The sequence below is a fragment of the Bufo gargarizans genome, chromosome 1 (assembly GCF_014858855.1).
Source record: "Bufo gargarizans isolate SCDJY-AF-19 chromosome 1, ASM1485885v1, whole genome shotgun sequence".
NCBI classification, from domain to species: Eukaryota; Metazoa; Chordata; class Amphibia; order Anura; family Bufonidae; genus Bufo; species Bufo gargarizans.
In genome coordinates, this window is record NC_058080.1 from 502,483,999 (window position 1) to 502,499,163 (window position 15,165).

At 44.5% G+C, this 15,165-nt stretch overlaps 1 protein-coding gene across 1 annotated transcript; it reads left to right on the forward strand.

The window, feature by feature from the left end:
- The first annotated feature begins 13 nt into the window (after positions 1-13).
- On the forward strand, positions 14-6,419 carry APEX1 (apurinic/apyrimidinic endodeoxyribonuclease 1). Its single transcript, XM_044275050.1, has 5 exons — positions 14-102; positions 3,114-3,239; positions 3,326-3,495; positions 3,630-3,822; positions 5,329-6,419. The coding sequence occupies exons 2-5, from the start codon at positions 3,176-3,178 to the stop codon at positions 5,841-5,843; spliced, it is 942 nt and encodes a 313-aa protein (XP_044130985.1). The 5' UTR covers positions 14-102; positions 3,114-3,175; the 3' UTR covers positions 5,844-6,419.
- Positions 6,420-15,165: the final 8,746 nt, after the last annotated feature.

Genomic DNA, 15,165 nt, shown 5'->3' on the forward strand with positions numbered 1-15,165 from the left:
CCAGTGACGTGTTTCCGGGCAGCCTCGTGTGGAGCTTCTTCCCCGGTGTCTTTGTGTGGAGCTTCCCCGGAGCAGCTGGAGGTGTGTGCGGGTACACGCGGGGTTAGTATGGGGCCGGGCATGCACAGTGTTCACATGTGTAGATATGCGGTTCCTGCGCCGTCCAGATGTGAGTGGGCACCTGGATGCTGCCTCTGTAGAGCCCAGTACTGGTAACCTTTAGGCTGGTCATATAGGGTTCTAATGTACCTTCTGTATTAAAGGGGGTGTCCACTATATATATGGCCCACCCGTATCAGATCGTTGGGGGTCCGATTCCCAGCTGTTTAGGGGGTAACTGGCGCAGGAGCTACAGCTCCATACATTGTGTAGTGAATGGAGCAGCGCTGCAGTAATCAGCACAGTGGAGGGTTTAGGGTGTCAGACCCCACTGATCCGAGATGGATGACCTAGCCTAAAAATGTTTGGTACTAAAATATCTGCTGCATGTGAACAAAGCCTTAGGCAAACGGCGCATATTCCACGTGGTTTTTCTGCAGTGTAAGGGCTCACGCACACATCCGTGGTTTTGGGCCGCCACCAATCTGAATTTTTAACGGGTCAGATGCAGGCCCATTCTTTTCCGCATCCATGTCTGTTGCGCGGCCCTGCAAAAATAAATAAGAACATGTCCTATTCTTGTCTGTTTTGTGGACAAGACAGAGGACGGAACGTACAGTGTGGTAAAATGAGGAACGCACATGGCCTGCATCCGTGTTTCGTGGATCCGCAATTTGTGGACCGCAAAAACTGCTACGGCCGTGTGCATAAGGCCTACTACAGTACCTGAAAAGCCCATAGCAACCAATCAGATTCCACCCTAAAATCTGAAACATGTCAACTGGCTGACGTATTACAGTTTTTCCCTGTAGGCCCGCAGGGCTATTGTCCCCCACTCCTAAGATCATATGAGTGCGGGACAATAGTACTCCTGGGACCCAACGTGCACAGTATTACAGTAATCTATGATGCGGTGCGCTCCTCTACACACAATCAATGCCACCCCGGGACATATTGCCCGCTCACGGACCGTATATCTCGGAGGACATACGGTCATGTGCAAGGGCCCTTAACTGTGCAAAATTTAATTCGGGAGCACCTGCTAGGGATGAATGTTATGCAAGCGGGTGTGGACCCACTGCGACACCGACTGGCTATACTCTGGAGAGGCATGACTAAGCAACAACCTGGTCTTCACTAGGGCCCCTGATGGTGCGGATAGGCTTGGGCCGTTAGGGTAGTGCCAGGTGCCACTCCAGAGCAGTCCCCGAGTCAGTGGCAGCACCGAGGGGAAGTACGTGGTCAGGGCAGGCAGCGATCAAGCAAGGTCTGTAAACATAGTTACATAGTTAATACGGTTGAAAAAAGACATAAGTCCATCAAGTTTAACCAAGGGATAGGTGGGGACGCGAATCCCAGAAGGAAGTGAGACTCTGATTTCTACACATTTTCATCAGCATTAATGTCATTTACTTTTAAGAATTCATCTAAACCCTTTTTAAAACTGTCCACTGTTCCTGCTGTGACCACGTCCAGAGGAAGTCTATTCCACAGCTTCACAGTTCTTACAGTAAAGAAGCTTTGACGCTGCCGGAGACTGAACTTTATCTTCTCCAGTCGGAGGTAGCGCCCCCTTGTCTTTTGAGGGCATTTGACATGGAACAGTTTTTCACCGTATTTTTTTTGTATGGCCCATTTATATATTTGTATAGGTTAATCATGTCCCCCCTTAGATGTCTCTTCTCAAGACTAAATACATTTAAAGGGGTTGTCCAAGTTATATTTATTGATGACCTATCCTCAGGATAGGTCATCAATATCAGATCGGCGGGGGTCCGTCACCCAGCATTGTCGTCGATCAGCGGTTTGAAGAGGAGGCGCGTGCCGTTTTTAAACTTTTTTCTTTCTTCCCGGTCTATACCAGTCTTAATAAAATGAAATAAATGTTATGTTTTAAATTAGACCAGAAACGGGAATCTATTAGCCTTAGGCTATTTGAACTTAAACCGTGCCAGCGCTGCCTCCTCTTCACTGTTTACCTTCTAGCCGTTGCATCTGCAGTGGTGAGCAGGTGTAATTACACCCAAGCCGTCCCATTTATTTCCAGTGGTACGGATCGCTTCTATAAAAGTGTATGGGAACCATCTGTTCCATTGAAATGAATGGGACGGCTTGGGTGTAATTACACCTGCTCACCGCTGTAATGCAACGGCTAATGGTAAACAGTGAAGAGGAGGCAGCGCTGGCATGCAGCTCAGATGCAACAGTTAAGGCTACTTTCACACTCGCGTTTTGGGTGGATCCGTCAATAATACAACCGCATGCATCTGTCATATTATGTCTTCTATAGCCATGACGGATCTGTCTTGAACACCATTGTGTCTGAGAAAACGGATCCGTCCCTATTGACTTACATTGTGTGCCAGGACGGATCCGTTTGGCTCCACTTCGTCAGACAGACACCAAAACTCTGCAGGCAGCATTTTGGTGTCCGCCTCCAGAGCGGAATGGTGACTGATCGGAGGCAAACTGATGCATTCTGAGCGGATCCTTTTCCATTCAGAGTGCATTAGGGCAAAACTGATCCGTTTTGGACAACTTGTGAGAGCCCTGAACGGATCTCGCAAACGGAAAGCCAAAACGCTAGTGTGAAAGTAGCCTTTGCTACCTGCTGCCTGTGTTTTTTCAGCACGGCACATGGCAGCAGGAGGAAAAGAGGGAGCCCGACACGTGTGCCCGTGGGTAGGGGCAGCAGCGCCGACACGGACCACTAGGCTAACAATGAACCAGGCTCCTATCTCCTATTGGTTGGCAGCATCACCTTTTAAGCCACACCTCTTCCCACTAAACCAATCCCACTCATCTAATGAGTCGCAAAAAGTGTCTAAAACACATAAATGTAGTACAAGTCATTTCCGCCAGATTTTTGGCAGAAATTGACCAACAATTCTGGCGCATTTAGCTTGGTAAATCTCCCCCGAGACGTCTTGATTCTTCTGTCATTGACTTGTGGTATTTTATGCTCTGTACACCTGCTACAATAGGTTTAATTGACTTTTATGTATTTGGAACAGGTGCAAAATTCAAGACGCTTCGATCTTTGCTATATCCACGTCTAATCTCCTTGATCTCCAGAATGCCTAAAAGAGGAAAGAAGGACAACGTCAAGAGTGAGACAGAGCCTTCTGTGCAGGATGAGGGTAAGTAAAGTGCAGGGCGGCACATGGGGAACGCTCCAGAGGTTTCTAGGCTTTAGACTTCACACATCACTTTCCACATCTCTCAGAACCTGAAAACAAGAAGGGGAAGAAGGGAGGCAAAGAAGCCGAGCCTGTGGTCCTGTATGACGATGCCCCTGACAAACTGACCACTGAAGATGACAAGAAGTACACGCTGAAGATCAGCTCCTGGAATGTTGATGGTATCAGAGCATGGGTCAAAAAAAATGGTTTGACGGTAGGTGCACTACATTTCTGACTATTTTTGTATGTAGGTTTGAGTACTTTGTGTAGAACTGGCTAGAGTTTATTCTTGAAAACCATCTGCAGATTTAGTGTTGTGTAAAATGTGGTGTGTTGTTTCATGTGCAGTGGGTACGAGAGGAGGATCCTGACGTCCTCTGTCTTCAGGAGACCAAGTGTGCCGAGAAAGCTCTCCCCGCAGACATTAAGGACATGCCGGAGTACCCCCATAAATACTGGGCCTGTTCTGATGAGAAAGAGGGTTATAGTGGAGTGGCAATGCTTTGTAAGGAGAAGCCTCTTGATGTCACATATGGCATTGGTAAGTGATTGCCCTCTGCCTTTTGAAGCTGTGGTTTTTAACCCCTTAACGCCCAGCATGTACGGCGCTAGCTCCTGAGCGCTGCGGACGCCATAGCCGCAGGCATCTGAGCGCGTAAAACATCGGAAGCGCGCGCTTCCGGTGATGCTCCGGCTTCCCCGTGTGGTGATTGATGGAGCCGTCTGCAGCAGCCCCTGTCTTTGTGAATGACAGGAGGCTGCTGCATAGTATTTCCTATGCTGCCCTTGCCTGTAATAGGGCTCCATAGGAAAGTAGTAAAATCATCATAGATTCCAATGCAAGTACATTGGAGTCTATGATAATAGCAATCTAATGATTTCATGTAATAAAAAATAAAAAAACCATAAATTCAAATCACCCCCCTTTTACCAAAATAAAAATAAAAGAATAAAAAAAAATAAACCTCATCGTCGCGATGTGCGAAAACGCTCATAGTATAAAAATATATTCCCCATACGGCAAACAGCAAAACGGAAAAAAGCGTTTTTGTTCGCTTCATTTTTCTGCAAAATTTTTTAATAAAAAGTGATCAAAAAGTCATACACACCCCAGAATGGTATCAATGAAAAGTTCTTATCGCCCCGCAGAAAATGAGCCCCCGTACAGCTCCGTACACTTAATTACAAAAAATAGGGGTTAAAATATGGAGAGAAAAAAATAAAACCGAAAAATTTTAGATATAAGGTATCGCCGGATTCGTACTGACCTGTAGAATAAAAGTAAACGGTCAGTTTTATCGCACATTGAACGTCATAAATAAAAAACCTGTAAAACTGTGGTGGAATGGCTTTTTTTTTTTTTTTTTTTTTTTTTTTGCTATTTCACCCCATTTGGAATCTTTTTCCAGCTTCCCACTACATCATATGCAATATTAAATGGTGGTGTTGGAAAGTACATCTTGTCCCGCAGAAATCAAGCCCTAATTTGGCTATGTTGACCGAAAACAAAAAAAAAGTTATGGCTCTGGAAAGGCAGGGAGCGCAACACGAAAACGCTAAAAAGAAAAAAAAATATGAAAAAAAACCTCCGGGCCTTAAAGGGTTAGGGAATTTAAAGGGGTTGGCACATCTCACATATTGGTGGGATATGGCTAGAGAGACACAGCTATCTCTAAAATGGACCCCACAAAGTGAAGGAGAGAGGACCACGCATGTGCATCTCCTTCCCTTTGTTTCTAGGAGAGTGCCGAAAATAGCTGAGTAGCGCTCTCAGCTGTTTTAGGTAGAAACGAATGGATGGCGGCCCTCCTTTACTTTGTGGGTTCTGTTCTAGAGATAGGTCCCGCACCTATCAGACATTGGTGGCATATCCTAGCGATCCTATCCCCTTTAAGTAATTAGCATTTGTAGTGTAAGACTCCATCCTTCATATAAGCATCTGCTTATTTGTTCTTGTATACAAACTTGCCAACCAAAAGTTCACACGGACAGTGTGCCATTTATTGGCCTTCAATCTTATTTCTTCTTTTCTAAATTTTCGTACCAGGGATTGAAGAGCACGACAAGGAGGGTCGTGTAATCACTGCTGAGTTTGACTCCTTTTATTTGGTTGCTACTTATGTTCCCAACTCCAGCCGCGGCCTAGTACGGCTTGATTACCGCCAGCGCTGGGATGTAGATTTCCGTGCTTATCTAAAGGGGTTGGACAGCAAAAAGCCACTCATCTTGTGTGGTGACTTAAACGTTGCACATCAGGAGATTGACTTGAAGAACCCGAAAACCAACAAGAAAACCCCCGGCTTCACTCCTCAAGAGCGAGAGGGATTCGGAGCACTGCTGGCTGAAGGCTTCGTAGACAGCTTCCGTGAGCTGTACCCCGACAAGCCGCACGCTTATACCTTTTGGACTTACATGATGAATGCACGGAGCAAGAATGTTGGGTGGAGGCTGGATTATTTTGTCCTGTCAAAAGCTTTGCTTCCAGCCTTGTGTGACAGCAAGATCAGAAGCAAAGCCATGGGAAGTGACCACTGCCCAATAACCCTTTATATAGCCATATGAAGACAACTAGTGGTTGTTCGTAAATTCACTGTATGGCAACTTGCCTTGTACTGTGCTTATTATGATGTAAGTATAGCACTTGGTAACCTGCAACACTAGCGGCCTCTCTACCTGACCATGAAAATATGGAGTGTTGATACTCCTTGCAAAAAATATGGAGTGCTGTTGACTAGGGATGGGCAAACCCGAACTTTACAGGTTTGGCGTTTGGGCAGTGGAGGAATCCCGTCATGGGTTCCGTTATAACAGAATTCTATGACTGAATGCAAAACGGAAGCCTTTAAGAGGCATTCCGTATAATAGAAGTCTATGGCCAAGCATAACGGATCTATCTGGTTTCTGTTATGCAGGACGAAAAACAAAGTCCAGGATTCTTCCACTGCCCGATCGCTGAACCCGAACCTGTAAAGTTCAGGTTCGCTCATCCCTACTGTTGACTCCTAATCATTGTCATGTAAAGAGGTTGATGATGTAAATTGGCTTTGAGGTTGGGCAAGCCTGGTGGTGCTTTCCTTTTAATTGGTTTCTTTTGCCATGTAGTGTTTAAAAAAATAAAATTGTTTTTGTTTTTCTATTTCCCAAAGTCATATTGATTTGAAAGAAATTGGGTTACTGTGAGAAAATATTAGCTGCAATACCTGGGAGTCTCGCTCCCCATGCCGACCTATTATACCTGCCCCTTCCTTTACAATGGAGACGTGTAAGGGTCCATTCACACGTCCGTTTTGGTATTCCGCATCCGTTCCGATTAAAAACGGAACGTTATGCGGATCCATTCATTTTCAATGGAATCCGCAAATAATCGGACAGCACTCATGGTGCTCTCCGATTCCGTGATTCCGTTCCGTTCCGTGGGTTCCGTTATTCGGATCCTGGAAAAAAAATATACCCTGTCCTACTATTTGTCCGATTTTGCGTTCCGTCATCCCATTCTAGTCAATGGATCCGTCGAAAATCTGGAAGACATGCTAAAAGCATCCTCATGTCATCCAGATTTTCGGATCCGCAAAAAAAAGGAACGTTTATCTGGAAAGGTAAAAATACTGACGTGTGAATGCACCCTTATTCTGTAAGGGTAGTTTCTCACTGAAATTTTATTTATTTTTTTCAAAAACGCTACATATTATATATATTTTTGGGAACAGAAGACATTGCAGCCAGCAGATGTTACGCCACCTCTAAAAACAAGCCCAAATTTCTAATTTCAAGCCAAAAAAAGCCTAAAAAGTACATGTGGCAGTGCCCTTACAAACATATGTACACATGCTGGCAGCATTCCTATACAGGGATGTGTGATACACATTTTTTCTACAATGCAGTTGGTGACCAAGATAAGATAAAATAAATGTGTCTTTGTTGAGACATATCTGACATTTTACACAGTTTAAGGCTACTGTCACACTTGCGGCAGTGTGATCCGGCAGGCAGTTCAGTCGTCGGAACTGCCAGCCGATCTGCATGTGACTGAAAGCATTTGTGATCCGGATCCGTCTCACAAATGCATTGCAAGAGCGGATCTGTCTCTCCGCTTGTCATGCGGACAGACCGATCCGTCTTGTATCTTTTTTTTTCTAATTTTTACCAGTCTGCACAGGCCGGAAGGACGGATCCGGTATTTTGAATTAATACGTTCCTGTGGGAAAAAATGGCGGATCCAGCATTCAGGCAAGTCTTCAGTTTTTTTCGCCGGAGATAAAACAATAGTATGCTACGGTTTTATCTTTTGCCTGATCAGTCAAAACGACTGAACTGAAGACATCCTGATGAAAACTGAACGGATTACTCTCCATTCAGAATGCATGGGGATATGCCTGATCAGTTCTTTTCCAGTATAGAGCCCCTGTGACGGAACTCTATGCCGGAAAAGAAAAACGAAAGTGTGAAAGTAGCCTTAGGCTTCTTTCACACTTGCGTTGTCCGGATCCGGCGTGTACTCCACTTGCCGGAATTACACGCCGGATCCGGAAAAACGCAAGTGTACTGAAAGCATTTGAAGACGGATCAGTCTTCAAAATGCTTTCAGTGTTACTATGGCAGCCAGGACGCTATTAAAGTCCTGGTTGCCATAGTAGGAGCGGGGAACGGCATACTTGCAGTCCGCGCGGCTCCCGGGGCGCTCCAGAGTGACGTCAGAGCGCCCCATGCGCATGGATGACGTGCCATGTGATCACGTCATCCATGTGCGTGGGGCGCCCTGACGTCACTCTGGAGCGCCCCGGGAGCCGCACGGACGGTAAGTATGCTGCTCCCCCGCTACACTTTACCATGGCTGCCAGGACTTTAGCGTCCCGGCAGCCATGGTAACCACTCTAAAAAAGCTAAACGTCGGATCCGGCAATGCGCCGAAACGACGTTTAGCTTAGGGCCGGATCCGGATCAATGCCTTTCAATGCCTTGCTGCAAGTCTTCAGGATTTTTGGCCGGAGCAAAAAGCGCAGCATGCTGCGGTATTTTCTCCGGCCAAAAAACGTTCCGGTCCTGAACTGAAGACATCCTGATGCATCCTGAACGGATTTCTCTCCATTCAGAATGCATTAGGATAAAACTGATCAGGATTCTTCCGGCATAGAGCCCCGATGACGGAACTCTATGCCGGAAGACAAGAACGCAGGTGTGAAAGAGCCCTAAGTCATATTAGTATTTAAAGAAACACTTCTGTGAGAACTGATACTGTAGTATACCCTGGTGCACAGTTTGACGGGGTGGTGCTTGATTTAAAAGCTATGGACACCTTTGGGGCATTTTTTTATATTGCATTGTACTTGGGCTACTTTCACACTAGCTTTTTTTTAATCCGGCGTTCAATTCCGTCAACGGAACTGCCCGCTGGATCCGGAAAAACGTGTGAAAACTGATTACATTTGAATCCTGATCAGGATTTTGATCACAATGAAAAAATGCACTGGAAAAAACTGATCCGCCATTTATGGACTTTTTTTTATGGCTATGAGCTGTGCGCTGCGATTGGCCAGTGCTGCAGCAAGGGACACGCCTCCTACAAAAAAATCAGTCCAGTACAACAGACGGAGCTGAGACACCGGAGCATATACCGGGCGAACGGAGCGGCGCCCAGGCATACTAGTAAGTGCAGGGGGACCCCTGGGCGCCGCTCTGCCCACAGATAGTTAGTTTTTAGTTTGTATACTAGTGAAAGGTCCTCTTTAAATGGAATGTATCATCAGAAAATCACCTACTGTTTAAATCACGTTTTTATGTTGAAGGGGTTTTGCCATCTCAGACAATGGGGGCATATCGCTAGGTGGTGGGACCTGCACCTACAATGAGAACGGAGCGAGGAAATGAACGGAGGGTGCACTGCGCTTGCGCAGCCGCCTTCCATTCATTTCTATGGGGCTGCACAAAATAGCCGAGCGCTGGCTCGGCTATTTCCCACTGCCCCATAGAAATGAATGGGAGCAGGGGCAGCGCGTGCGCGGTGCGCTCCCATTAACTTCTATGGGAGCAGAGCTTGGTGGTGGACGGACCCGGTAAATCTGGGGTCCTCCAGCCACAGCTCTCCCCGCTCCGTTCTCTTGTAGGTGCGGGTCCCAGAGATATGGCCCCATTGTATGTGATGGGAATACCCCTTTAAACTCAAGTTTTCATGAGATTATATAATTCTTAAAATTCTGCAGTTTTTGGACTGGCCAATAAGCCTAATAAATAGGCTTAGTCATTTTTCAGCAAGCATCTCATCATCAGGCAAGATTACAATGAAAGATAACAACATTTGCAATAGGTGAGGGTCACAGCTTATCTGCTCCCTCCCTGTACAATGACCTCTGCACAGAGCATGCTGAGAAAACTCTCCCTTAGGGCTCACGCACACGACAGTATTTTGCATTCAGTATACTGGACATTTTTTTAGTTCAGTAGGCGGAACATATCACTGAACCATTCATTATAATGGTTCAGCAAAAAATAGTGTCTCCGTGTGCATTCCGTTTCAGTATTTCCGTGCCGTGAAAAGATAGAACATGTCCTATTCTTGTCCGCAAATCACGGTGCTTGGCTCCATTCGAGTCAATGGGTCCGCAAAAAAAACGGAACACATACGGAAATGCATCCGTATGTCTTCCGTATCCGTTCCGTTTTTGCTGAACCATCTATTGAAAATGTTATGCCCAGCCCAATTTTTTTTATGTAAATACTGTATATGGTATACGGAAACAAAAAAACAGAACAACGGATCCGTAAAAAACGGACCGCAAAACACTGAAAAAGCAATACTGTCGTGTGCATGAGGTCTTAGAAGTCAGTGAGTCCCATCAGTCTGTTGTATCTGTGGCAGTTGTAAAGCATGTGTCTAAACAGGTCTTGATATATTATTAGGTGTTATGGCCAGTCTGACACTAAAAGTTGTTTTTTTTTTTGTACTGATAGTGACATGGAAAACTGAAAAAAAAATAAGTTCTAAAGATATGTTTAACATAAAAACTTATTTAAATAGGTCTTTTTCTGGAATAGGACCTATTCTTTAAGCTATTTTGACCTATTTCCTTGAAGGAGGCACAGCCGCAGAAGACAAACGGTTAATAAAGACCTACTGGAAAAATGACTTTTTAGTCCAAAATACAGGTCCTTCAAAAAAAATTAGCATATTGTGATAAAGTTCATTATTTTCTGTAATGTACGGATAAACATTAGACTTTCATATATTTTAGATTCATTACACACCAACTGAAGTAGTTCAAGCCTTTTATTGTTTTAATATTGATGATTTTGGCATACAGCTCATGAAAACCCAAAATTCCTATCTAAAAAAATTAGCATATTTCATCCGACCAATAAAAGAAAAGTGTTTTTAATACAAAAAAAGTCAACCTTCAAATAATTATGTTCAGTTATGCACTCAATACTTGGTCGGGAATCCTTTTGCAGAAATCACTGCTTCAATGCGGCGTGGCATGGAGGCAATCAGCCTGTGGCACTGCTGAGGTGTTATGGAGGCCCAGGAGGCTTCGATAGCGGCCTTAAGCTCATCCAGAGTGTTGGGTCTTGCGTCTCAACTTTCTCTTCCCAATATCCCACAGATTCTCTATGGGGTTCAGGTCAGGAGAGTTGGCAGGCCAATTGAGCACAGTAATACCATGGTCAGTAAACCATTTACCAGTGGTTTTGGCACTGTGAGCAGGTGCCAGGTCGTGCTGAAAAATGAAATCTTCATCTCCATAAAGCTTTTCAGCAGATGGAAGCATGAAGTGCTCCAAAATCTCCTGATAGCTAGCTGCATTGACCCTGCCCTTGATAAAACACAGTGGACCAACACCAGCAGCTGACATGGCACCCCAGACCATCACTGACTGTGGGTACTTGACACTGGACTTCAGGCATTTCCCTCTCCCCAGTCTTCCTCCAGACTCTGGCACCTTGATTTCCGAATAACATGCAAAATTTGCTTTCTTCCAAAAAAAGTACTTTGGACCACTGAGCAACAGTCCAGTGCTGCTTCTCTGTAGACCCGGTCAGGCGCTTCTGCTGCTGTTTCTGGTTCAAAAGTGGCTTGACCTGGGGAATGCGGCACCTGTAGCCCATTTCCTGCACACGCCTGTACATGGTGGCTCTGGATGTTTCTACTCCAGACTCAGTCCACTGCTTCCGCAGGTCCCCCAAGGTCTGGAATCGGTCCTTCTCCACAATCTTCCTCAGGGTCCGGTCACCTCTTCTCGTTGTGCAGCGTTTTCTGCCACACTTTTTCCTTCCCACAGACTTCCCACTGAGGTGCCTTGATACAGCACTCTGGGATCAGCCTATTCGTTCAGAAATGTCTTTCTGTGTCTTACCCTCTTGCTTGAGGGTGTCAATGATGGCCTTCTGGACAGCAGTCAGGTCGGCAGTCTTACCCATGATTGCGGTTTTGAGTAAGGAACCAGGCTGGGAGTTTTTAAAAGCCTCAGGAATCTTTTGCAGGTGTTTAGAGTTAATTAGTTGATTCAGATGATTAGGTTAATAGCTCGTTTAGAGAACCTTTTCATGATATGCTAATTTTTTTAGATAGGAATTTTGTTTTTTTTAATGAGCTGTATGCCAAACTCATCAATATTAAAACAATAAAAGGCTTGAACTACTTCAGTTGTGTGTAATGAATCTAAAATATATGAAAGTCTAATGTTTATCAGTACATTACAGAAAATAATGAACTTTATCACAATATGCTAATTTTTTTAGAAGGACCTGTAAGTGCAGTAATTAAAAAAGCCTCTAAAGGCGTCCCTAGCCTTTAGAGGTGCTGTTCAGCCTTGACTAAGTAATGGCCTATCCTCAGCATAGCTGATCGGCCATTGTCCAACACCCCACACCACTACTGATTAGCTGTGTGGCGTGCTGTCGGACCCCCACCGATCGGCTAGTGATGGCTTGTTAGGAGGCTAGGCCATCACATAGTAACATTCATTTACTGCACCCCTCAGACCCTCCATAGGCCTAAAGCGGTTTCTTAATCTGTTCCTTTAATATGAAGCAGGTAAGCAGTGATTCTCAGCAATTTGCGCACCGCAAAAAGGAGACCGTTGTGTAAGTAGCCCCTAAACATGTTAAGATGAACTTATCTGATGCAATTTTGTCTAAAACTGCCCATATCATGGATCGGCAAACTATTATAGTATTCAAGAGCCAATGTTGACTAGTTTTAGTTAGACGTTGATGGAAACAGCCCAGAAAGGTAGGGGAATTTCAGGGTAGGTTGGTTACGTGGCTTCTGGGATTTGTAAGGCCGTGCCATGATTCCTGTAGGATCCTATCTCATCTGAGGCTGCTAGAGATTAGGACAGTGATTTTCCCAGGCTAATCGGTTGTTTTTGGGGTAATCAGCAGGACTTATACCTTACTCTAAGAAAAAAAATGTACAGAACATATTCATCTGCCAATGTCAGGGGGGAGGGCTAGGGAGATTATTGCTGGCTGAAATGTTTGGTCTGAAGTAGCGCTTGTATACAGGGAGATCATCATTTCTTACAGGAATTTCTTGATCCAGTGGTCTACTACTTTTACTACTGTGCATATTGGCAGCATCCAGTGGTCAGTCTGATAGAACATGGGGTACTGCTTTCCCGCTTTCATGGCGGCATGCACCGCACTCATTGACCCAGGTTTCATTTTTTGTCCCAAGTTTTTATATTCATTTTCAAATACATTTTGTCCATTGCCCTATATTTTTTATAAGGGGAGTTTTTATTGCTCAGTAACCATTTAGGACCGTGAACCATTCCCTACCTTACCTGTCTATGGAGCTTATTGTAAATTGTAATATCAATGTCTGTCTGGCTTATTAGTTGGTCTTCCCTGACTATATGTTTTCATACATGTTCAGGCCAGTAACATGTTAACTGAGATGGTCAGGTCCAGTTGGTAAGGGAAGACTTTATCAAGTCCTGTCCTTGGCTTTTCAGGTATATAATAGCCTAACCCAGGGGTGCACAACCTGTTCTGATTGGGGGCCACATTGTCAGACTGAACTAATCCTAAGGGCCAAACATAAAACTTAAAGGGGTATTACCAACCGGAATACTGTATTTATGGCATATTAAACATACGGTATATACCGTAAATGTCCGGTTACACTTCCAGACATTTCCACTTCCCATCTAACGGGAGAATACAAGACATAGACATACAGTACATGTCTGTTGCCAGATGTTTGGGGGCTGCACAGAATGGTAGTTTGTGCACCCTGGCCTAACGGGACTAGGATGTGATAGGCCCTTTGCTTACCCTCTTGAGCACTGGAATCCATAAATTCTGCATTGTAAACGATGAATACGTTGGAGGTGCTATGCTATCTGTTTTTGTGTAAGGACCTGGAGTGTAGATCTGCTGTAGTATTAGATGCTCTGTAGTACTCCTTTTATTAAAGGTCAATGAGCGGGTTGTGTATTTTTAGTTGTAGTTTTTGTTCTATAGACCAAATTAAAAAATAAGTTTTACTTTCAATGAATGTGTTTGTTTAGGTAAATATAATGGTGTGTCCTAAATTTGTCTTTGTTGTTGTACTGCAGTAAAAATGGAGAAATTACGAGGAATATTATTGTCGCCATAAGTTTCACACAGCGGTATTCCTGTTTGGACACCCAGACTGAACACTGACCAATTCAGTTGAATGAGTATGTCCACAGGACCAATTTTCCAAAGGACCATAGAAAATGGCAGCATGCTCTGGATCTGTCTTTTTTCCCCCACAAGGCTCAATCAAACGAGTTGGTTTTTAATATTCATCTCTGTTCTCTGCATGGAACACGGATGAGTTTGCCATCTGCTATCTGAAAGAGGCCTAATAGTATTCCCATCTGGGACATTGATGGCATACCACTAGGATATGCCATCAATGTCAGGTATCTCCAAAACAGGGCACCCACACACTCAGCCACCCTTTGTTCACTGCTATAGAAGTTCCAAAAATAGCCAAACGTTGGCTCTGGTATTTATAGCAGCTGACTGAAGAAGTGGCTGCACTTGTGTGGCTTGCTCTCCATTTACCGCTATTTTTGGAAGTCCCATAGTAGTGCATGGAGAGCAAGCGGTGCATGCGCATTGTGCTCTTCCATTTTGGGGAGCCCATTCAGAAGATAGGATTGGGTCTCAACCCCGTTCCCATATCTGTTTTGATAGTCAGGTGCTTTAGGTTACTTCCTGCATTGGAGCCTTGTAATGTAGGAAGAGTCATTGGTAAGAAGAAGGGGTGTGGTTAGTGTCATATGTCATGCTGATGTCAGGACACATGACATGATGGGGCAGCAGACACATGGACCAAACAGGAAGTAGAATTCAAGCATGGGGGATAAGAGAAAACTGCAAATGAGGTAAAAAGTCCTGTCAACAGGTGAGCCAGCTATTTTCGGTGCTCCCATAGGAATGAATGGAGCATGGCCTCACATGTGCAGTGTGCCCTCCAGGACTTTGCTGGCTCTGTCGTTCTAAGTATAAGTGCGGGTCTCGCACCTATCAGACATTAGGGGGCGTATCGTAGTGACATGCACCCAATGTCTGAGATGGTACAACACCTTAAAATAAGTTTTTCAGCACTTTTGTGTTTTTGGTGGTTTTCCTCATACATTGTTTAGTGTGGTTTTTGCTAAAAAAAAAAAAAAAAGCCCTAGAGATTCGCTGAAAGTCTATAGAAACATACAGGACATACAAGCACATTTTTGCTATATTTTTTTTTCTCAGTTTTTGGTGTTTTTGCATCAGTTTTTTCTTTAAAAAATCGAGCTTGTCTATAGGGAAAGAAAATGCCTGAAGAAAAAAAGGTCATAAAAGTTCAAGCGGTATTGGAAAAAAAAATGCAAGCAGTTTCTATGGCCTTTTTGGTTGTAAAACAAAACCCGCA